Source organism: Cyprinus carpio, chromosome B19, assembly GCF_018340385.1.
Source record: "Cyprinus carpio isolate SPL01 chromosome B19, ASM1834038v1, whole genome shotgun sequence".
NCBI lineage: Eukaryota > Metazoa > Chordata > Actinopteri > Cypriniformes > Cyprinidae > Cyprinus > Cyprinus carpio.
In genome coordinates, this window is record NC_056615.1 from 29,897,021 (window position 1) to 29,920,140 (window position 23,120).

The 23,120-nt window shown below is 33.1% G+C and overlaps 2 protein-coding genes and 1 pseudogene across 2 annotated transcripts in view; all 3 read left to right on the top strand.

Annotated features, from left to right (window-relative positions):
* LOC109058809 overlaps positions 1-23,120 on the top strand; it is a 726,037-nt pseudogene that overhangs the window by 211,497 nt on the left and 491,420 nt on the right.
* The window catches only part of LOC109045202 (solute carrier family 39 member 4), a 668,471-nt gene that overhangs the window by 28,186 nt on the left and 617,165 nt on the right, over positions 1-23,120 (top strand). The window lies entirely within an intron of this gene.
* slc39a4 (solute carrier family 39 member 4) lies at positions 6,136-22,258 on the top strand. The gene is made up of 13 exons (XM_042745910.1): positions 6,136-6,503; positions 9,469-9,780; positions 11,271-11,475; positions 11,587-11,735; positions 13,321-13,492; positions 14,940-15,112; positions 16,567-16,737; positions 16,819-16,914; positions 17,941-17,995; positions 18,143-18,272; positions 18,356-18,384; positions 21,255-21,442; positions 21,575-22,258. Exons 1-13 carry the CDS (start codon positions 6,303-6,305, stop codon positions 21,701-21,703), a joined length of 2,010 nt encoding a protein of 669 aa, XP_042601844.1. The 5' UTR covers positions 6,136-6,302; the 3' UTR covers positions 21,704-22,258.

Here is a 23,120-nt window from a genome sequence, read left to right on the forward strand (position 1 = left end):
TTACTACAAGAAAACGTGTGTGTGTGTGTGTGTGTGTGTGTGTGTGTGTGTGTGTGCGTATTTGGGGGTGGTGGGGATCATTGCATGATTTGAGGTGGTGTTAATGTCTCCAGTCTCCCCTGTGTCTTTCCAGACACAAAGGCGGCCCCCATGTGGGACGGGCCCCTCTCCACTTCTGGGTCCTAAAGTGATCTTAATATGAAGATCATTAACTGGAGACAGAGAGGGAGGGTGAGCTCATGTGCGAGAGCAGAGAGGGTCTGTCAGGAACAGCCCATGCCATCAATCTTGTCATTTGCACAATGCAAAATCAAATCAACGGCAAATAATAAACTGCTGTAGACAAGCAAGAGTGTCGCTAAACATAAATAGACCTTCAGAAACTCATTAAACAGTCTTTTTTTATAATGCAAAAAGTTGCTTTACAAATTTATGCAAGAATATAATAATGCATGGGTGTTTTTTGCTAGTTTATTTTAGAATACAATTGATAAGCATGTATAGCAAGTGTAGTTTTTTTCACCATCTTTAACCATTTGTAAGCACTTTTTTTTTTTGCTTTCAGATGTTAATTTTAAATGGTCTTGCAATGAAATGACACTGCATGCATAATACTTTGTTATTCTTTATATATATATTTTTCTTTTGCACCTGCATAAAAGTTGAATTGTCATCAATATTTCCATATATATATATATATATATATATATATATTTATATTGTTAAATGAGGCCTAACAATCTTTGTATACAGCACATGCATACATTAATGCATTTATATAAATGGGTGTTTATTGTACTTTATTTTAGGAAAAAGTTTATATGCATGCATAGCAAGTGTTTTTTTTTTTTAGTTTTACTAGTTAATTTTAAATGGTCCTGCCATTAATTTGTGAAAATATAAGGCATGCATAATATCTGAAAAAGGGACATTTAATTCTCCAATGCAATATTTCCATACATGCATAAACTGGGTTTTTTAATAATTTTTTCATAAGAGACCAGTTTTAATCAATATTTCCATGCATATATGTAATGAGGCCTAACAGTCTTTATATGTCTTTGTTGAGCGTATTCAATGACAAAATTTGTCAAATCTATGCTTTCTCCCACACAAGTCCCCATCTGCATTAGAAACCCGAATTGTTCCTAAATAGACCGCGAGCTGCTAATAAAGTATACTTAACATAACAATAGAAGGCAGACCGCTGTCACAGGATGGCCGAGTCAGCCTGGGTATAAGATAATAGATCAGGGAGCCAATCGGATCACACGGATGCCTCGTAGCTTCTCTGACTCTCATTTTTTCCCACTCTGCTCAGCAAAAGCCGAGCTAAGATCAATTTCGTGAGCGCTCCCTCTCATCCTAAATTACAGGCTAAAGGCAGCGTCCTTTCCCCCCTTTGCTACACTCGAGACCCTGCGGAAGAGAGGGATCGGCTATCTTTAGCACTAATGGAGGCTGTTTGTAATAAAGCAAGGTGGTTTATATCTGCTTGTTGGCTTTCTCTGCCTGTTTCTCTACTCTCAGGGGCTACGGCGCTTATATTATTAGCCGTGTAAAAACTAGTGTGTGCTGGTGAGGTCTTATTAAGCTTTTACCTGCAGGCTTCTGTCCAATCTCTGCAGGTTGCAACAGTAAGCAGATTGTTATATTGGAGGTTTTTATTAAATTGACGGTTGCAGGTCTCTGTGGAGGACAGAAAAGCAACCTTTGAACTTTGGGGGCCTTTGTCCATCCCCACAAGAATCTGTGGTTAATGTGAACCATGAGAGTTATAAAAGTATCAGAACCATGGCACAGGTGACGTGTTCATGTGAGACACAGGAGAGCTGATGACTCATGGGTTCAGGTCTGATCTGGGTCATATGCCAATCCTGCTCCCTCTGTCTCTAGACCCCTGGAGATTCATAGAGGTACTGCATGTAAAGACATTTCTTTAGGTCTGTTTGTGTGTTCAAGATATGCATGTAAGAAAGTGTGTTTGTTTTATAATTATAGCTTACATTCAAAAAGAAAACTTTCTTTACAAATTAATGCATGTGCATACATGCGTGGTTGATGCTGATTTGTTTTGGGCTTAAGTTATATGCATGTATAGGAGAAAGTGTATTCTACAACTGTATTTGAAGGTAAATTTGTCATTAAATAGTCTATTTTTACATGTAAAAAAAAATTATTTACAAATTCATGCATTAATGCATGCATACATTAATGCATGGATATAAGTATGTTTATGCAAGTTTATTTTAGGCTAAAGTTTATATGCATGTATAGGATTATATGGAATTCTTTTAAAAATGAATCACTACTGTTCTATGTGGAATAAGAAATTTTATTTAAAAAATGCATGCATCGCTGCATGTTAATAGATGGATGGTTTATGTGAGTCTATTTTTGACTAAAGTTTAAATGCATGTATCAGAAAAAGAGTATTTGTTCTAGTACTTTATTTAAAAGTGAATCACCCATTAAATAGTCTTTTTACATGCAAAATGAAAAATCTATTTCTTTAAAAAATCATGCATGCATACATTAATGCATTTATATAAATACATCTATGCTGGTTTATTTTAGGCTAAAGTTTATATGCATGCATTAAAGAAAGTGTATATGTTTAAAGTTTGTTTAAATTTTAAAGTTGAATCACTCATTAAAAAGTCTTTTTACATGCAAATAAACTTTTACAAATTAATGCATCCATGAATTGGTTCATTTTAGGCTTTAGTTTATATGCATATATAGGAGAAAGGTATATTTGTTTAGTAACTTTAAATGTGAATCACTCATTAATATATATATATATATATATATATATATATATATATATATATATATATATATATATATATATATATATATATATATATATATATATATATAATTAAATGCAAAAGGATATATTATTTACACATTCATTTATGCATGCAAAAAATTAGTAATCCATGAAAAATTAAAAACAACTGCATTCAAAAAGAAAATGCATGCGTGAATTTGTTTTACACAGGAGAAAAATGGCGGGTTCAAGGAACCTGTTTAAAATATTTGTTGATTCTAATGGTGCAGGGAGTACACATTTCATCTTTAAAATCTACAATTGAAAGAAATAACATCTTATTTCATTTTGGCATTATTCTAACAAGCAAAAAAAAAACTATTGTTTAAAAATGAAAATGTAAGTGCTGCAATGACGCTGTTGTAAAGGTAAGTGTGTTAATTGAGAGACAATGAAACTAGTGTACAGTAATGTAATAATGTTGACAACCCCTGCTGTTCAGAAACGATAAACTAGCCGTGAGCAAAAAGTAAAATGTCTTATCTACTCATACCAAATTCTCTTTACAGTCTCCAATGTTTCCTTTGCAGATCCCTCACAAATTAACTTCAGCTGTTTAGTTCCTGCATTAGAAGGGACAAGGTCGCCCTCCTCTGGCCAAATCTGTAAAATCAAACATGATTTTATGACAGTTGTGATATTAATTGTTAAAGACACTCCTCTGGTATTTTCTGAGCTTCACATGAAGATTAAGACCGTAAGGTGCAATAATAGTGCATTTTTTCTTTTCAGGGTAAATAAGACTAGACATGAAGCTTCACACAGCCCACCTGAAGATCCTGAAGCACCAACAGGTACATCACACAGGTGTGACACTCTTCTACAAGAAAGTGCTGTAGGAAAAACACAAATCACAAATGAGATCTCTTTAATAGCTCTGTTTTTTCTCCTAGACTTACATGTGTATTAACAGTATTAGAAATCTCAATATGAACTCAAATATCTCTCATCAAGTTCTCCCAGTGTCTAATTAATTTGATGAATTTTTTATCTCTGCACTGGGGGAAAAATGGTGTAGGGTTTACTTAGTAATGATTTTCATTGCTAGTAAAATTCACAAGTAATTACAAAAAAACTGCAAGTAACAGTGAATAAAACATGGAATTTTGAAATAGAAGGTTTCAGTATCTTCTTGAAAAATTAATTCCAGTAATCTGTTTTTTGCAACTACAAAAAAATATTTTTATATTGGTCTTGCAATGAAGAGTGATACTCTTTCTGCATGACGGATATGTTTTTTTTAATTTTAGAACATTTTAGAGGAGTTCCAGAGAATTGTATGATGTTTTGATGTTTTTAGAATTTTAGAACAACAAAGAGCAAGGTCTGGCATGAAGAACACAGTGTTTTTCCAGTCACTCACTTTGTTGAGATCAAAGCTCAGCTCATCCTCCTCTTCCTCATCTTTATGAGGTAAATGTCATAAAGCTCTCAGCTGCTTAACTGACCTCATTTCATTCAGTGATGTGCAAACGACATCTCTTTTGATTGGCTGTTTACTTTTCACTTCCTGTTGACAAATTCGCCCCACTCAGATCTTCAAACGCTCCATGTTTGCTGCATAAACAGGCCTCATCCTCACTTGTCCAAACACCTCAAACTCTGAAAGCTGCTCCAGTTGAGACTGTCATGTAGAACTGAGATTTTTTTTTCATGGTTATTCCCATGAAGGCTAAGATCAGGTTTTTGGGCAGGTGGATCTGACCCCAGATCAGCATAAAACAGCAAAGTTCACAAAAGAAACAGACGTTTTGCTATGGATTACTTGTGTTCAGCTTATGGCATATTGTGCAATAACCATATACTGTATCCTTATAGTACTGTCAAAATATTTATATGTAAAGCGTAAAATAAAGGCTTTAAGCATTTTATTGACTATATTGTTTGTCATTATGTTGCATGTTTAATTACGCAAGTTGAATTCAGTTCTGGGGTGGTAATTTTAAAAGGTACTAAAATGTACACTTTTGGTACTATTATGCACCTTTTGGGGCAAATAGCATACAGAGATGTACTTTTTAAAAAGGTATTGCCCCTTTTGTCCTTTTTTCTTCTTTTCTAAAAGTGTACTAGGAAAAATGGTTTAATTGCAACATATAATGCAATAAAATTAAATGCAATAAAGCACAAGGGTCTGTGCATTACAGTGATTTTACCTTGTTTAAGCCAAGTCATATTTATTTCTACAGTGCTTTATACAATACAGAAAGTTTCAATGCAGTTTTACAGCTATAAAGGAAAATATCAGTGTTCATTTCTTTTTTAAATTTATCATATAAGAAATTCAGCTGTAAATCAGCTCTAAAGATTTCAAATTCAGCTCAATTCAGTTTAATGTTGATTCAATTCAGTTCAATAACAGTGTTGATGTTACAAAGTTAGAATTTAATTAAAATTTGTTATCATTTAATAGTGTCAGTGCAGTTAAATCTATAATATTACTGTTGTACCTTCTTAAAACCACATTAATAAATGTGCTTGTTTTTATAAATCTGATGCAACAGCTATATAATAACAATAATCAGAATAAATATTTTTCTCAGTATTACAGTTCATCATAATTGTGTTTGTTTACTGTTGCCAAGAAACATAACTTGTTACATTAAAATAGAATGTGAGGTCACAGGTTTGTATTTATCAGCTTTTTATGACTCGCTTATCCAGACAGCTTTTAAAGTCAATTTATGTGTAGAAATAAACCTTAAATACTTTTAAATATTTTCTGGATATTACCAGAATTGTTGCCCAAAAAAAGTGCATACAGTAAAATTAATCTGTGGAGGGCAAATCTGTCACTGTCTGGGGCAAGTTGTCACAATAGGAATCTGTATTGTGTAAAATTACCACAACAAATATGGCAACCCCACATTTGTGGGGGGAAACTAATCATTTTTTCGGTCTTGACTTGTATCTTGATGTGAAAATAGGATAAACAGCTCTGTGTTTGAAAGACCATCCAGTCTTATATGTATGCAAACTTTTTCTGAAAGCCAGATTGAAATATTTAATACCACTAGTTGGATTGTGTCTCAGTCGTGCCTATTTGAGTTCCTCCATTCAGTGAATGCTTCACTCAGAGGTGTAATTAGGCCCATTCTGAGAGGAGATCTTTTGATGTGCAGTATTTCAATATACTGGCAGCTCTTCACAGTCATTTTGTGTATTAAATATCACATGTTTGGTATTATTTCAAGAGGGCAAGTGTTGAAAAGCCCTGAAATGTGATCTCCAGACCCTGTCCTAACCCCTCAGTGCAGGTGAACGGAAGAGGCTTCCCTCCTTTATGAGACCTATTTGAGTGCAGGTGGAGAAGTAACCAATCAGAGGGCAAGAAGAACTTCTACCTGAGCAGGTATCACCCGTGTGAGGCTCTCTAAAGCTGCTTTGTGTCTGCATGCAGTCTATCGGACCTGTCTCACCTGAAAACCCCTCTGAATACTGACAAACGGGATAAAACACACCGGTTATGGAGACTAGAGGTGTTCTAGTTCTGTGTTTCATCTGTCTGTGCGCGTTTATCGGCGCGCGTGGCGACAAAAAGGACATTTACGCGAGAGTCGTGGATTTGGTGGCTCCAGGTGAAGAGTTCCTCACAGAAGATGCGCTTCTGTCGGTGTTTGAACGGCTGGAGAACCGTGTGCAGTGCTCCGGTGTGTCGTGTGGAAAGGTAGGATAGCTGTATTTGCGGACTTTTGGAGAGGTCGAGGTCCAGCGAAGGCTGCTGCGCTCGCTGTGGGTTAGTGCGCCTGAGCTAAGAGTAGGCGTTTGATTTAGCGTTTTGTGGTTTAAAACATAATGATATACAAGTAAACTCTCTTATATAGGCTTCAAATAAAAGTTGGAGAGAATAAATCACACCTAAGAAGAGAAATAAAGAATCAGTGCCGTCAAAGTTGCTTCTTTTATATAAGCAATTGACATGCAACACGTTCATGAACTTCTTTACTTGTACTGAACAGATTAATTGTTGAAACAATGCGTTTTGTAACCAGTCACGATGTCTTTGCGTAATTTTAATCTTCTTTTGACCTTCCTTTTAAGTAGTCCTGTGCTGAGAGAAATTATTTTTTCCAGTATAAAAGATTCAGTTCATTTAGCAGGAATTGGGGCATGTTGTCACAACGCGGAACTGTGGCATTTATCTGTATTTAAAATTTATGAGAGAGATCAGAGATATCAAAATTATGTTATAGGAATGTTTCTTTAACCTTCCCATTAGATTATGAAAACCAATTATTTTCGAATGTTCGCTAACCGTTTGAAACAAAAAAGGTAAAACATTTTCAAATGTTTTAAAAACGTTTTTGTCAGTTATACAAAAGTTTTTACAAACGTGGAATGTTACTTTTGATTGTTCTGTGAATGTTCCAAAATAGGTAGTAACATTTAAAAAACCTCAGATGAACATAAAACATTTCGGGAAGAAAAAAACTACATTTTAAAAATGTTTTTAGAACATTTCATTTCATTATTTTACAAATATTATGAAAAGTTGCTTTTGAATGTTCTCAGAATGTTCTAAAACAAGTAGTAACATTTTAAAAAATGTTAGATAAACATCAAGCTAAAATGCTTCAGAAAAAAAGTACCGTTTTAAGAAGATTTTTAAAGACCTAAAACGTTGAACAAACATTCTATTAACATTACTATAAGAATGTTTGTTCATAGCTATGAGAGAACCTTACCAGAATGTTCCTTATTAGCTGGGTCATTTAATATCTTAAAATGATAAACAATTATGAAATGCAAAGCTATTCATAAAACAAGAAGAACAAGGAGGAGAAAGAGTTTTTCTGCCCTTGACCCGAGTTTAACATTTCAGATAAACCAGTTAATTATGTAGAGCCTTGTCTTAATGTGTTACGTTTTGGTTTTATTGTATTTATAAAACTACTCCACAAAACCAACATCACCATCTTTATCACCAAAGAGCACTAGAAAAAGGTGTTTATGTGATTGGACTTTGACTTTAACCTTCTAAGTATCTAAGTCTGTGACACATCTAGCCCTGTCTGCACTATAGTTTAGTCCTGTGTTATTAAATATATTACCATAATTAGAAATTACAAACAATGAACCTATAGTTTTATGGGAAAAAAAATAAAATCTGGGTAAAATCTCCTGAATAAGTTTTTGCTAAAAACATTGAGATATTATTATTATTATTTTAATCAGTGATCATTACTTGTTTTTTTGTATAAGTGAAACTATAAAATCCTAATAAATGAATGTGGGCCTCCACAATAGTGAGATACTTTATAAAAAAGCTTTGTCATTTTGTTATTTATTTATTTATTTATTTTTATTACAGTTTTAGAGGAGATTTTGGCAGGACCTGAGGTCAAGTTTTGGCACTTTTTGTACATTGAACCTTGTATTACTTTGAAGATTGATTCTTTTTGTCTAGATTAGAGATTCATGTTCATCCATAAAAAGTGTTTTTCAATTTTCAGTTGGATAACTTTTAACTTTTGTATTATAACTTTATGTAAGTATAAAGTTTTGAGGTTTGTTAGTAGCACCAAATTTTCACAAAAAGGTTAAATGGAATATTTTTGTAAAATAGATCAAATTATGCCTTGATCTCAGATTCTCAATAAATCTATCTATAAATCACTGTCAACAGCTGGAAAATACATTTTTATCACGTTCTTAGGAATAAAATGTTAAATTAAGCGTTAGCGTTAGTTCTGGCAGGTCACGTGAGACAAGCTTGCATCTGCTGATTCTCAGTTGATCACATCTACCTATAGGAATATGACACCTAGTATTATTCAGCAGCTGTCCGCTTGCTCAGGAGCAAATTACCCTCCTCCATCCCCAACTCCTCCTTTCGCCACAGTCAGGACTTGGCTTTCTGATATTCCTTGCTGAATCAGACTCCTTTTTCTTGAAAAATGTGATACACTTAAATATCATTAAGTACATTAATGATATCTTCCTTGTTCTGTTTTGTTTACCCTAGTTGGGTTATTATTGCTGCTTTCCCTGCTCATTCATGACAGGCTGCATGGATGGGCAGGGAGTTTTTGCCCAGAACAGAACCATACCACCAAACCTAACTTTATGCTAAGTATCTATCATTTTGATGATGGTGGTCCTGACAGAAATATACTATATATCAGGAAAATGATATATGAACAAACCCCTCTGTAAAACCTTCAGAATATGGATAGAATATAAATTGAAAAAAGTTTTGAAGTTTCTTATGAAAAGAAAAATATATATATATATATATATATATATATATATATATATATATATATATATATATATATATATATATATATATATATATATATATATATATTGAAAAATAAGTAAAAAAAAAAAAAAAAAACTTACGGCCTTTGAAAATATGTATTGTGATTGAAATCTACAGATGTAAATGTATAAACTGTAATAAACACTTAATTGTGTATTTTGGATATTTTCTTTTCACTAGTCTGAAAAAAAGACGTTATTGGAGCAAAATAGCTTAAAATTGACCAGTGCATGAAAAAAATGATGGTTTTGTCTGCATTTTCCTGATGTAAATACAAAACAGTTGCTTTAAAAACAATAGTGTTTCATTAAAGATTCCGTCATTATTTCACCACTGACCACTCTGCCTTTCTCTCTTCTGCATGTAGTGTCTTTCAGTGGATCATCTCTCCCAGCTGTTGAGTAACTACAGCAGCTCACAGGGGCTTCAGATGGAGGATTTCTTCACCGTGGCTCCTGGCTTCTGTTTGTTCCTCAGCGCTCCGCTGGAGACCTGCGGGGCCATACAGGAGGGTCGCTGGGCCGAGGAGACCCATCACTTCATCGAAACGATCTATGGCCACGACCACGAGCATAACAGCACCACCGATCATCCTCCTCATGGAGACATCAGTGAATATGAGGGTTTGGAGAAGATGTTTATTGAGATGGAGAAATACTATCAGCCTGACACACATGAGGTCAGCACAAATAACAGGATGACATTTTATTTTGTTCTCCTTCTCCTTGTGTTGGGGTTAATTAGACCCACACCTGATTTAGAAAACTGATTAAAATACTGTTAAACTATTTACTTCTTTTATCTGTTTAGTACAAGATTCAACACTTTAAAAAACACTAAAGACACACAGAAAAAAAACAGATAACCTTTACTGTAGCTTGTCAAAACTGAAATGTGAAATACATGAGAATTGATATGGAATGTAAAACTCGTATCAAGAGTCGTCTTCTGAATCATCCGAGGAAAATTCACTGTTTCAGTTTTGAAACCCGGAAGATCTGTCAGTTTTGTGTCTGTGCAGCTAATTTTTAACATACAGATATGTTTTAGTAATGTTTTGTAATTTTTAGTGTGATTTATTTAAATATATCTATATATAGTTTATTTTAGTTCTTATACTAAATGAAAACTAGAAATGATGACTTTATTGGCAACTGACTGATTTGTTTAGATTTTTGACTGTTTTTTTTTTATTTTTTTAAATTGTTTTAGTTAATTATATCAACATTTTTGAAAGACCCTTAAACATAAAACCTTTATTGTAGCTTTTATATTTTCTTTTTTATTTTAAAGTAACATTTTTTTTTATGTTTTAGCTTTAATAATATCAACACTTTGAAAGAACACTAAATACACTAAAAAACAGAAAACCTTTTTTTGTAGCTTGTCAAAGACTAAAATATGAAATACATGAACTTATGTAATTTTAGACTCAAAGTTTACTTGAAACTGAGACTAGTTTTCTGAAAACTGTTTCATCATCTAGTTGAGTTTAACAGTACAAAAAACTGTAATTTTTTTGCAGATAATTTTGAACATTAAATATGTCATGTTTAGTCATATTGTTGTGTGTTATGGTCATTTTTATTAGTTTATATTATTACTTTTTATTTCAGTTTTAGTGATTTTATTACTTCAACTTGAAGTAAATTAAAATTTGATATGTTGCCTTTTTTGGCAAATAACTTTTATTATTATTATTATTATTATTATTATTATTATTATTATTATTATTATTATTATTATTATTATTTCATTTCAAGTAATGAAAAGGTTTTGCTTTAGTAATGATATCAACACTTTGAAAAACACTTAAAATCAGAAAACCTTTTTTTGTAGCTTGTCAAAGACTAAGATATGAAATACATGAGAACATATGAAATTTAATACTTAAAAAAATTCTAGGCAAACTGCATACTAAACCAATGTGGGTCAATTTGACCCTAAATACAAAAGTTGAACCCAGTTTTTGAACACAACAGGAGGGTTAGTTATGTCTGTTTAGTGAATGCTCACAGTTATCTGTAAAGCAAAGCATGCAAAGGCTAATTGCTACTTGACTTTTGTCATTGAGAATGACAGCAAGCCTCTCAAGATGCAGTGCAAACAGACAAATTATAGACATTGACGCTGATGGCCACATCTGTCTTGTGTTTGTCTGTTTCTTAGGCCTGTCTCACTCTGAAGGACATCCTGGAAGAGAGCAGCCATCAGCACGGCGATCACACGCACACAGAGCTGGACGCCGTGATGGGAAACGTCCTCTATCACGCCCTGCGTGGAGACTGCATGGAAGCACACCACCTTCCTGAGCAGCAATACTTCCTGGATTACATCTTCAGCCATTATAGCTCTGACAGTCTCACGCTTCATGGTATGACTGTCTGATAATCCTGCAATAGTACAATAGCATCGGTATGATATATGGTATAATCTATGAACTGTTGTGATCATGTCTTGTGTTTGATAATATTATTCTCCTCAGATTTTGAGGGGCTTCTAAAGGCTTTAAACCTGGGTGGAGAGGAACATGACCATGATGACCATGATGACCATGATGCTGACCAGCACAGCACAGAGACCCACAGGCAGAGTCATCTGGATGCTCATCGGACCAACAACAGCTGGGACACGGTAATCCTGGGATTTCCAAACATTTTTATCAGCTGAACCGCTTTGACCTAAAAGATTTTCTTCAAGTCCTGATGAATATATTTAAAGATTTAATAATTAAACATAGAATAATTAATAATTTAACTTAACAATACATTCCAATGTTAATATTTCTCTGATGTCGGTTAATGGTCACATGACACGCAGCTAAGAAAATATATATATATATATATATATATATATATCTCAAAGTAAAAAAAAAAAAAAAAAAAAAAAGTATATATCCCAGTTTGGGAAATCCTGCTATAATCATGCAATTGTTGAGCATATTTAAAATACAGGGAAGTGTTATTAATGTTAATAATAGTAAATATACATTATTATTAATTGTTACATATAAAAAATGATTAACAAATAAAATATTTATATTTAAATAATTTTTTTAGTAAGTTTTTATTTTAATTGTTTTTTTTTTCTCCAAAATTATTGTTTTATTTTATATATGGTCAAGTCAAAATATATTACTTTTTGCAGTTTAAATGAATAATTTTTCATCAACTCACAAACCCTAGTTTGAGAAATCTTGCAGTAATAAATCATGCAATAATTAAGCACATTTCAAAATACAGAAAAAAAATATTATTATTATTATTATTATTATTATTAGTGGTGGTGGTGGTTCCATGAAATGCAAGTTAAAAAATAAAATATTTTGTTAAAAAATATAATAAAATAAATAAATTAAATATTTTGATAAATTTTAGTAAATCTTTATTATTATTATTATTATTATTATTATTATTATTATTATTATATTTAATACTTTTTGCCTTATTAAATGATTAACTTTACATCAACTCACAAGTTAATCACAAGGTAATCAATCATGCATTCATTTGAACAGACCTTTAAGTAACACATTTGGACACATAACTGATCTCACACCATTGTTCATCAAAGGGACTGTTATAGCTATAAAAGTATTATTTCCCTGAATGTATGACCTGTGTTGAATTCCTTTGAATTGCATTTCACTTTCTATTATTCAAATTTTAATTCCTGATTTTGTGCTTTGTTAAACCTTACAGCAACATAAACACATGTCCGTTTCCCTGTGCATTCTACAGTTTTATGGGGCATCATGGGATATGTTTTCGCTAAACATTAATACAGTATTTTAGCATTTGTTTTTGACGAAGAGAGCAATCATGTGGCTGCGTGAGAAATGATTACGAGGCCTGTAACATGAAGTGTCAGCGGCTGCTAATGTTTCTATTTCTCTTGATGGATGTTGTGACATATGTGTTTCATCTTTCTGCAGTCATAATCACAGTGAAATTAAGAGTACATGTGCTGACGAACGCCCAGCTCGTTTTTAATCATGATGAATATTTCCGATTTCTCTAAGCTCACACTGCGCCTTAATAAGACCTGTCGTCTGACATGCGTGGAATTAATAATTTAGCAAATAGTTAATCCGAGTGTTTCACGCGTGATTATCAGAGCAGCGGCGCCGCTGTGGTGTGAAATTAAATATTAATCTGGAAATATGTTTTACGCATTTGTACATTTGCATGTCTCAGTGTGGATTCTGTTGCGTTTGCAGGCCTGTTTCAGCGCTGGAGACCTGTTGAGGATTCACCAGCTGAACTCTTCATCGCTGAGCAGAGATCAGTTCACACAGATCAGCCCTGCTCTGATTCAGCAGATCCTCAGCGGAGGCTGTTCTGAGATCAGTCCTGCTCCTGTGAGCCCGGATTCACTCAGCACTGCTGAGAGTGAGTGACCTGTTTATACGCTGTTAATAGTTTTCACTGATATGACCTATAATAAATTATTATATCATTATATCATATCATAATATGATTAAATGATGTAATATATAACTGATATAATGTTGACTTTCTTCTTTAAAAAAAAATAAAAAATGAATAGCCACCAAAATAACACATAATTGTAAAATCAAAGTTTTTAAAATTGTCTTTTCAATGAAACCTGGCTAATAAACATGATTGGATGAATCTCATGAAAAATAATATATCTTACCCAAATATCAAAAGAAAACAATTATCTTCTGCTTAAAGACAATCAGACTTATTTAAAAGTTTTTTTTTTCCAATATGACATTGTTTTATTTGATATTTACATATCGTAACAGGCACTTTAAAATACATTAAATATTAGTAATGTTAATAATACAAACATTATTGAGAATGAAAATAATTAATAATATTATTAATAATATTTTATTAAAAAATAGCATGCATCAGTTTGTTGTTTGAGATACTATTGTAGTTTTTACTAATATTTTTCATTTTTCTATATATATACAGTATTTATATATATATATATATATATATATATATATATATATATATATATATATATATATATATATATATATATATATATATATATATATATATATATATATATATAATATTGTTGTTGTTTTTTATATGCCTTTATAGTTTTTATTCATTCTATTTTAGCTGTAGCTATTTTAGTGAATCACTTTAAACTAAATGAAAATGAGAAAAGTTGGGAGAAAGAAAAGTTTGTTATAGTATTTATTATTGCATTTATTTATTCATCATTATTTCAAGGTTTATTTTATTTCAAGTAATGAAAGGATGATTTTCATTGCCATATTATGGCAGTGAAGTGGCGGGAAATGCCTTTTTTTAATTAAAGTAAAAAAAAGAATCTTAAAATATAGTTATTTTTTACACAAGATGCATATAATCTTTTTGTTTGTTTGTTTTAAATGACACATATTTCATTTAGAAATCTACCAATATACACATGTTAGGATTTCACTTCATTTAATCTCAATGAAAGAAAAATAATGATTTTATTGCTAAAATACTGTGTGAAAAAAAAGGTAAAAATTAAATGTGACTTTTTTGAGTATGAATTGTATTTATTTGTAAATATTTATATATATATATATATATATATATATATATATTTAACAAGTCAGTGTGTATTTTTGCACAAAAGAACAAAAAAAAAACCATTCAAACTCGTAAACCAGAAAAGGAGAAAAGCATTTTCTCATAACAAACCTGATTCTGCTTGGATAACCCATAACTGTTTCTGAAGCTCAGTGTGAATGAGTCCTTGAGGAGAAGAGAATAACTCGAGCACAATGCTGTCCTTCATTCGGCTGGAAGAATGTGTTGTTGTGTGTGTACAGTCACTGAATGAGCTCTTTGTGTGCAGGGTATGGATACGCCACGCTGGCCAACCTCATCATCTGTCTGATGGCCATGTTTGGGATCGTGGTGCTGCTGTTCACCGCGTGCACACAAGTGTTCGAGCTCTGCATCCAGTTCTGCATCAGTCTGGCTGTAGGATCTCTGACGGGCGACGCTCTGCTGCATCTGCTGCCCGCGGTGAGCAAACGCCCGCATTCAACACAATACACACAACTGCTGGCTCTCTGCGTCTTATTCGTTATATTCATAATTTGGTGATTTTGTGCTATAAAGCAGTTGTTATTGTTACAAACCAGCTGAGAAAATGGCTAAAAATTAGTTAAAAGTGTAAAAACAGAAAAGATGAGCCTCTGAATGGAACAAATCACATCCTTTTCAACTTTTCTTTTGAATGTATATACGCTTTACCAGCAAACTTTGGGGTTTGAACTGTTCTTTTGAACTTTCTATTCATCAAACAATCCTGAAAAATAACAAAGTATCACAGTTTTCACAAAAATATTGGGCAGCACAACTGTTTTTAGCATTGATAAAAATCTAAATTTTTTCTTGAGCAGCAAATCAGCATATTAGAATGATTTCTGAAGAATCATGTGACACTGAAGACTGGAGAAATGATGCTGGAAATTCAGATTTGATCACAGGAATAAATTACATTTTACTATATATTCACATAGAAAACAGTTATTTTAAATTGCACTAATATTTCACAGTATTACTGTATTTTTTCTGAAATAAGTGCAGCCTTGGTGAGCAGAAGAAACTTATTTCAAACTTTTTACTGACCCAGAAGTTTTTGTCACTGAAACTTCTTGACAAACAGTTTGAGTCTTTCCTCATTCAGAGCTGTATTTGCATGATTGGAGGCCGCTGATAATTTCAGTATTTAAATGACTTTATTTGCCTGCATAACTGGTTCCCTTGATATATTTGCCTCTTCAATCCCTGTTTGTTTAGTGTAAAATCATTTAGTATTCTAATCTACACTAAAATGTGATTTATAATTAAAAACTATAGATTGTGTTCACAGAAAAATTAGCTTGAATATTTTCTGAATATATTTTTCAGTTAATGTTTATTTCAAGTAATCATCATAACTTCATTTTATTACAGTCCATCCCAAATCATGAGAGGCACTGCCAAAAGGCACTGCCAAAACGCAAGTTAATCTTTAACTTTGAATAACTTGGAAAGGGCAAAGGAGCATAAATTTCATATATCATATTGCTGATATGTTGACTTTTACATGCAACTTTATACAGTGGCTGCTGTTTTAGTTTTAGCCTTCATCATCCTTCTGAATCACCCTGCGATTTTTCTTTGGCTGGGCATCTTCTCAAGTCTCGCCGAAAGCTCCGTTTTCTGCTTTAACGGGGCAGAATGGGTTTCGGTGGCAGGCCTGGTACCCGTTATTTCCCCCGAGCGCTGATAGCGCCCACGTTCCCTCATCCGTTTAGATCCGTGTCAACATAACTACAGCCCTGTCACACCATGTCATCGCCCTGAGTGGAAAATAACCGGATTGCTGAGTGAAACAGAGCTTGCTTATTGAGTGCAGACAGGAATTACTGTACAGCGCTGCTGGGAAATCAAAGCATGATCGGTGTTAATGTCATTTTATCTCTGTGCAGTTCTTAGGCCTCCACGTTCACGAAGACGGACACGACCACAACCACGCCGAGGACAACTTGGACTATGTGTACAAACTGCTGGTGCTTATTGCGGGCATCTATTTCTTCTACCTGATGGAAGGCATCTTCTCCATCATGACCCGCAGAGAACATCACCATAATCATGATGAAGTGAGTCTTTCCTGTTGTTTGAGAGGTCCGAGACGATTATAAATCCATTCCCAAACCGCTAACATGATGCTGTGTTCGCAGGAGGAGTCTGATGTTCATCACTGTGATCACGGCAAAGTCCTGCAGATGTTCCAGCGAGAGAAACAGAACAAACACTCCAACTCACAGGCCGATCTGGTGAGAAAATCACACAGAAATCTACTTTTAAATACATCTGAACTAGTGCTGTCAAACAATTAATCACGATTAATCACATCCAAAATAAAAGTTTTGTTTATATAATATATGAGTGTGTAGTGTGTATATTTATTATGCATATATAAATACAAACACAGGCATGTATATATTTAAGAAAAATATGCTATGTTTACTTATATTATATATTTATTCATAATATAAAATGTAATAATATAAATATATAAATGTATATACATGTAAATATTTTCAAAATATATACTGTATGTGTGTATTTATAAATACATAATAAATAAACACAGTACACGAACATACAGTATGTAAACAAAAACCTTTATTTTGGATGTGATTAATCATGATTAATTGTATACTTACATGTATATATAAACTTTAATAGTAACTAAAATAATTAATAAAATATTTTTTATTATTATTTTATGGTTTTATTTTTTTGTTCTAGTTTACAATAATAACCCTGTTCAGACATTTGAAGCTAGTAACAAAATGTAACAATTAAATGATCTAAGAATGTGAGTTTCTTTAAATATTGAATTTAGGTTACATTCAGAATTTGCTTGAATATTTTCTGAATATCTGTATTTGTGATGTCATTATTATTATTGTTTTGTTTAAGGTTGCACAGAGGAGAAACATTTCTGGTAAATTTCTGGAAACGTTGCAGAATTTTGGGAAACTTTACAGAACTTATTTAGGAAATTTACCAGGAATGTTATTATTTTATTAAAATTTAAATGTAATTGTTAACATTTTATTTAAATAAAATTGTATAATAATATTAATAAAAATAATAATAATAATAATAATAATGTAGGTGCTTAAATATTCTCTAAATATCTGTTGTTATCTAGTGAGTTTGCTGGTTCTAAGTGATGTCTTGTATTACTAGCTTATGAATAATATTTAATTTATTTATTTGTTTGTTTATTTATTATTGCTATTTATTTATTTATCTATTTATTTTAATTTTATTAATTTTTTTCTTTGTAGGTGGATGCCGAAAAAAAAGAGAAGTCCTTCCTGGAACCTGTCGGCCCCAAAAGAGGTGATTATACACACAGCTAGGAGTTAATTATATATTACTAAAACACATCTAAGCTGTTTAGTGCAAATGACCATTCGGTTATTATATGCCATCAAGCCACTAGTAAAAGTTTCATGAATTTCATAGTTGTCTTCTCTTCTCCCTCAGAGCAGCGTTTGCTTCCCTATATGATCACAATTGGAGACGGCATCCATAACTTTGCGGACGGTCTGGCAATCGGCGCGGCGTTGTCGTTTTTAGTGTCGTTGCGGTCTGGTCTGGTCTCTTGTTGTGCTTTGTCAATATCTGTGGCGTTAGTTTGTTGAGAGTTATTGTGCTTGTTTGACATTAATATAAACAATAACTCATACACACACACAGACACATACATAAACTACAACACAATGTGAGCTGCATTGCTGTCGGCTGCACACACAGTATTGGGAGTGTTGTAATGAAAATAAGTGATTTGGAAAGCTCTGCAGTATAAAGAGCTTCATGTAAAGATAGTTACCATGCACTTTAATAAGCATGAAAAAGCATTTTTCTATTCAACTTTCAAAAAAACATTAAAAGCATTAATATTGTGAGATATTATTACAATTTAAAATAACTGTTTTCTATTGTAATATATGTTAAAATATAATTTATTTCTGTGATCAAAGCTGAATTTTCAGCATAATTTCTCCAGTCTTCAGTGTCACGTGATCCTTCAGAAATCATTCTGATATACTGATTTGCTGCTCAAAAAAACATTTCTGATTATTATCAATAATATTATCAATGTGCTGCTTCATATTTTTGTGTGGAAACCATGATACATTCAGGATGATTCAGGATTATTTGTTAAATATTCTTTTGTAAAATTATAAAATGTCACTTGATCAATTTAATACAATCCTTGCTGAATAAAAGTGTTTTTTAAAAATGTGCTATTTATAGAAACAGTGTTGTGTGTGTTCTGAGAAAAACAAGTACTGACTAGCTGTTAGTCACTGCTGAAGGACTTTGTGAAAACACCTGAGCAGTGGTTTCTATAAAGAGTCTCTTCATGTTTCCTGGCGTGAGTCATGAACGTCCCAGATAAACACAGATTATAGATACCTTTGACACCTGAGTTCATAAAACATTCATAACCGCACCTCACTAGATTATAATTGCCGCATGCTTTCTGCACATGCATCATGTTTGCCCTCATGAGCATAGAATGAAGGGACTGATAAATCCTGTGGTGTGTTTCTCCTGTCGTACAAAGAAATACATTTACACGCCTCTCTATGAAAATAAAAGAATAATTTTCAATTATTAATAATTCAACCACAGTTATTATTGTCAACTAAAACTTGAATGTAAAAAAAAATAGCTTGAAATAAAATAAATATTAAAATAAATATTTTTTTAAATCAGCTATTCTGCTAAATTACATGTTTCATATATATTTCAGTTAAAAAAATATAATTTTCATTTAAAGTTGTAGTAAAATAAAATTAACTAAATAAACTAAAATTAAAAACTTAAACTTAACAATGAAAACTATAGACATATTTAATAATAATATTAATAATATTAATAATAATAAAAAATACTAAAACTTAACAGAAAATATGAAACAAAAATCGAAATATTTGCAAAATATTAACAAATTCTCTAATAGTAAATCAAAGGGTACTAAAATAACTAAACTCAATGAATGAATTTATGGTTTAATGTTCCAATTGATTTGCATTTACTTAATTCGTTTTTAAATTAATTTGATTTATTCCATCAGGGTTTTTTTTTTTATGTTTTTCTTCCTGCACTTATTGATTGTTTGATCTTAGCCTAACAAGAGGAAGGTTTTATGGCTTAGCAATTGCTCTTTTTAGCTCAGGAGATTTAAAGGGGTCATATGATGTGATTTCAATTTTTCCTTTCTCTTTGGAGTGTTACAAGCTGATTGTGGATAGATAAGATCCCTGAAGCTGCAAAGACTAAAGTCTCAAAACTAAAGAGATATTCTTTATATAGACTCTGCCATGCCCCCTAAAACGGCTTATTCAAACACGCCCCCACATGTCTATGTCACGATGTGGAAATATTTGTGTAATGCAACCCAAATGTTCACGCAAAGAAAAGAGGAGTGGTTTCAGTAACCGCAGTTAGTGTTGAAGCAGCCATGTCAGGGAGATGCTGTGTGTATCTAGGCGGAAGCAAAAGCACTTTATTTGGCCTTCTGAAAGTAGGTGCATTTAGGAAACTTTAAGATTACTTACAACAGAACAGCAACGCTTTTTATGGACGACCGTTTCATGAAACTTGGAGAGGAGGTAATTCTGACTTTGTAATGACAATTTGGCGCTTCTGAATCAGCTACTGTAAGTATGTTTTGTTATTAGTTAAAGTATTTGCTATTGACTGTTCAAATTTGGAGTTTTGCACATTGTGTGTGTGTGCGTGTGTGTGTGTGTGTGTGCATGTGTGTGTGTGCCTCAGAGACAGAGAGTCAGCTGTCTTAACCATCCGTGGCTTGTGTACTGCAAACACATACAAGCTTCATCACTGTGTCTGTCACGCAACTCTGTTCCCCTTTCAGGCTTGAACTGATGGTAAAACTAAGGACATTATTAACTGTCTTTACATTTATTTTGAAAGATGAAGCTTTCAATTATTGAAAGGGGTGTTATATTTCCGACGAGTGCTTGCGGTGTTCGGCCAATCACAATGCAGTGGGTCAGTTGGCCAATCAGAGTAGACTGTGCTTGTCGGAAGGAGGGACTTTGTAGAAAATGACTTATTTGAGAGAGACGGGGCATAGAGGACCAAAAATAATGTACAGTATTGGAAAAATAATGTGTTTTTTGAACATTAAAGCATGTCAGCATATTCTGTTTCACCAAATACACAAAATAATGTTCTTTAAAAAAGCATCATATAACCCCTTTAGGTTTCACAAAAACTGTTAAGCAATACCTGAGTCACAATTTACTTCAAAAAAAGAAAAAAAAAGAAAGGAATTACACATATTATTTTGGGAAGAGGAGCTTATTTTAGAATGATTACATTGTTTGCTTGTTTGTTTGAATTTTGGCATTATTTTCATGACAATGCAAAACAAAAGAAAAAATGCTGGGAATTTATTAAAAAAAACTCTTGGTTTTCTTTGTTTGAATTTTCTTAAGAGTTCAAGCATCTGAGAAGCTGAAAACCTCAGCAAAAGTCTCCATTTGTTCAATAACAGAAATCTCAATAGTGATTTTTCTTTCCTATGTGCTTCATCTGAATGTATTTCCTCTGGTCTCAGGTGATTTTGCGATCCTGTTGCACTGTGGTTTGTCGGTCAAGTGGGCTCTGCTGCTGAATGTGGGCAGCTCTCTCACCTCCTTCGTCGGTCTGTACATCGCTCTGTCCGTCTCCACAGAAACACTTGCTAAGGAGTGGATTTCGGCTGTCACCGCCGGCCTCTTTCTGTACGTTGGTCTGGCAGACATGGTACGTTACAGTCTGTTCAGTCTAAAAGGTTATTTTGTCAGTTTACAAGGTTATGGTCAGTGTGTGTTCATCAGTTAAAAACAACAGCAGTGTTGCACTGAAGTTAAATTTAACTCTGTTTTTGTCATCTAGCTTCCATCCCTGGTTCATGTGGAAACTAAAAGACCTTGGCTGATATTTTTCCTGCAGAATCTGGGACTTTTGAGCGGTTGGGGCATTTTGCTGCTCTTGTCCTTTTATGAAGACCAAATAGGGCTGTGAATAGGGAGCATTTGTTTTTATTTGTGCCTTGTTCTTATATATCTGTCTGTGTAACTGCTGGAACATAAGAAATATGTGCAATCAGTGCAGCCCCGTGTTTTCATATGGAATATTTTTAGGGTTTTTTTTTAATTACACTTAAATGGAAAAGCCTGCAGTTTAAAATCAACTTTGTGCACCTTAAGGCAAAGAAAACTTTTGCACATTTTCTACAATTTGCACATTCTTTCTCATTCATCAACATGAATCAATAATTCAGTTCACACTAGATGAGATATAAGGCTTTTGATGTAGCTACTGTCCTTGAATTTAAATGTTTTATTTTTTATTAGTAAATACATATAGGATATTTCTGTACTTTATTTTTTAAATAATATATTTTTAAAGGTATCAGCTCAAAACATATTAATGTATAATATGTTGATAGGAGTTTGTGATTAAATTCTGCTTTTTCATAAGAATTTTCATTTTTGGATGAACTTTCCCTTTAAGAACATCTGATGTGTTTTGTAGAAATAACATCTGTAAATAAATCCAAGCAAATACTAAATGTCATATTTGTCTTCCAAAGGTCATTCACTTCTAGTTATCATATATAGAGCGTTCATAGTGCATGAATACAATCTCTGTGATTTCTTAAACTTTATGCAAGCCATGAGGAGTTTAGTCAGCATAATGAGTGTGTGTGTGGTGATATGAGCTATTCGTAATGTTGTCCTCAGGTTAAACTCTAAACACCGTGTTCATAAGGTTTATCTGGCATTACTGAACTGAACCACACCTCAAACCTCAAGTCGCTCAGCAGAACCGCAGGACAATTACAGGCTAAGATAACCTTTACTCAGCAGATGCATTTAAATACAGAGTGTCATCTGCAAACCACAGGAAACTACTGTATATGTACTTAAAAATAGACATGATGGATTGATAGATAAACAGATGGATGCATAGACAGATGGATGGATGCATGGATGGATTATCAATAGATGTATGGATGAATGATAGACGGATGGATGAACAGACAGACAGACAGGCAGATAGTCAGACAGACATACAGACAAACAGGCAGACAGACAGTCAGACAGACAGAAAGTCAGACAGACAGTCAGACAGACCGACACAGACAGATAGTCAGACAGACAGACAGAAAGTCAGACAGAGAGTCAAACAGACACAGACAGACAGATAGTTAGTCAGACAGACAGACATACAGTCAGTCAGACAGACAGGCAGGCAGGCAGACAGACAGACAGACAGACAGACAGATAGCCAGACAGGCAGGCAGACAGACAGACAGACAGATAGCCACACAGGCAGAGAGTCAGTCAGACAGACAGACAGACAGACAGACAAAAAGTCAGACAGACAGACAGGCAGACAGACAGGCAGGCAGACAGACAGACAGATATACAGTCAG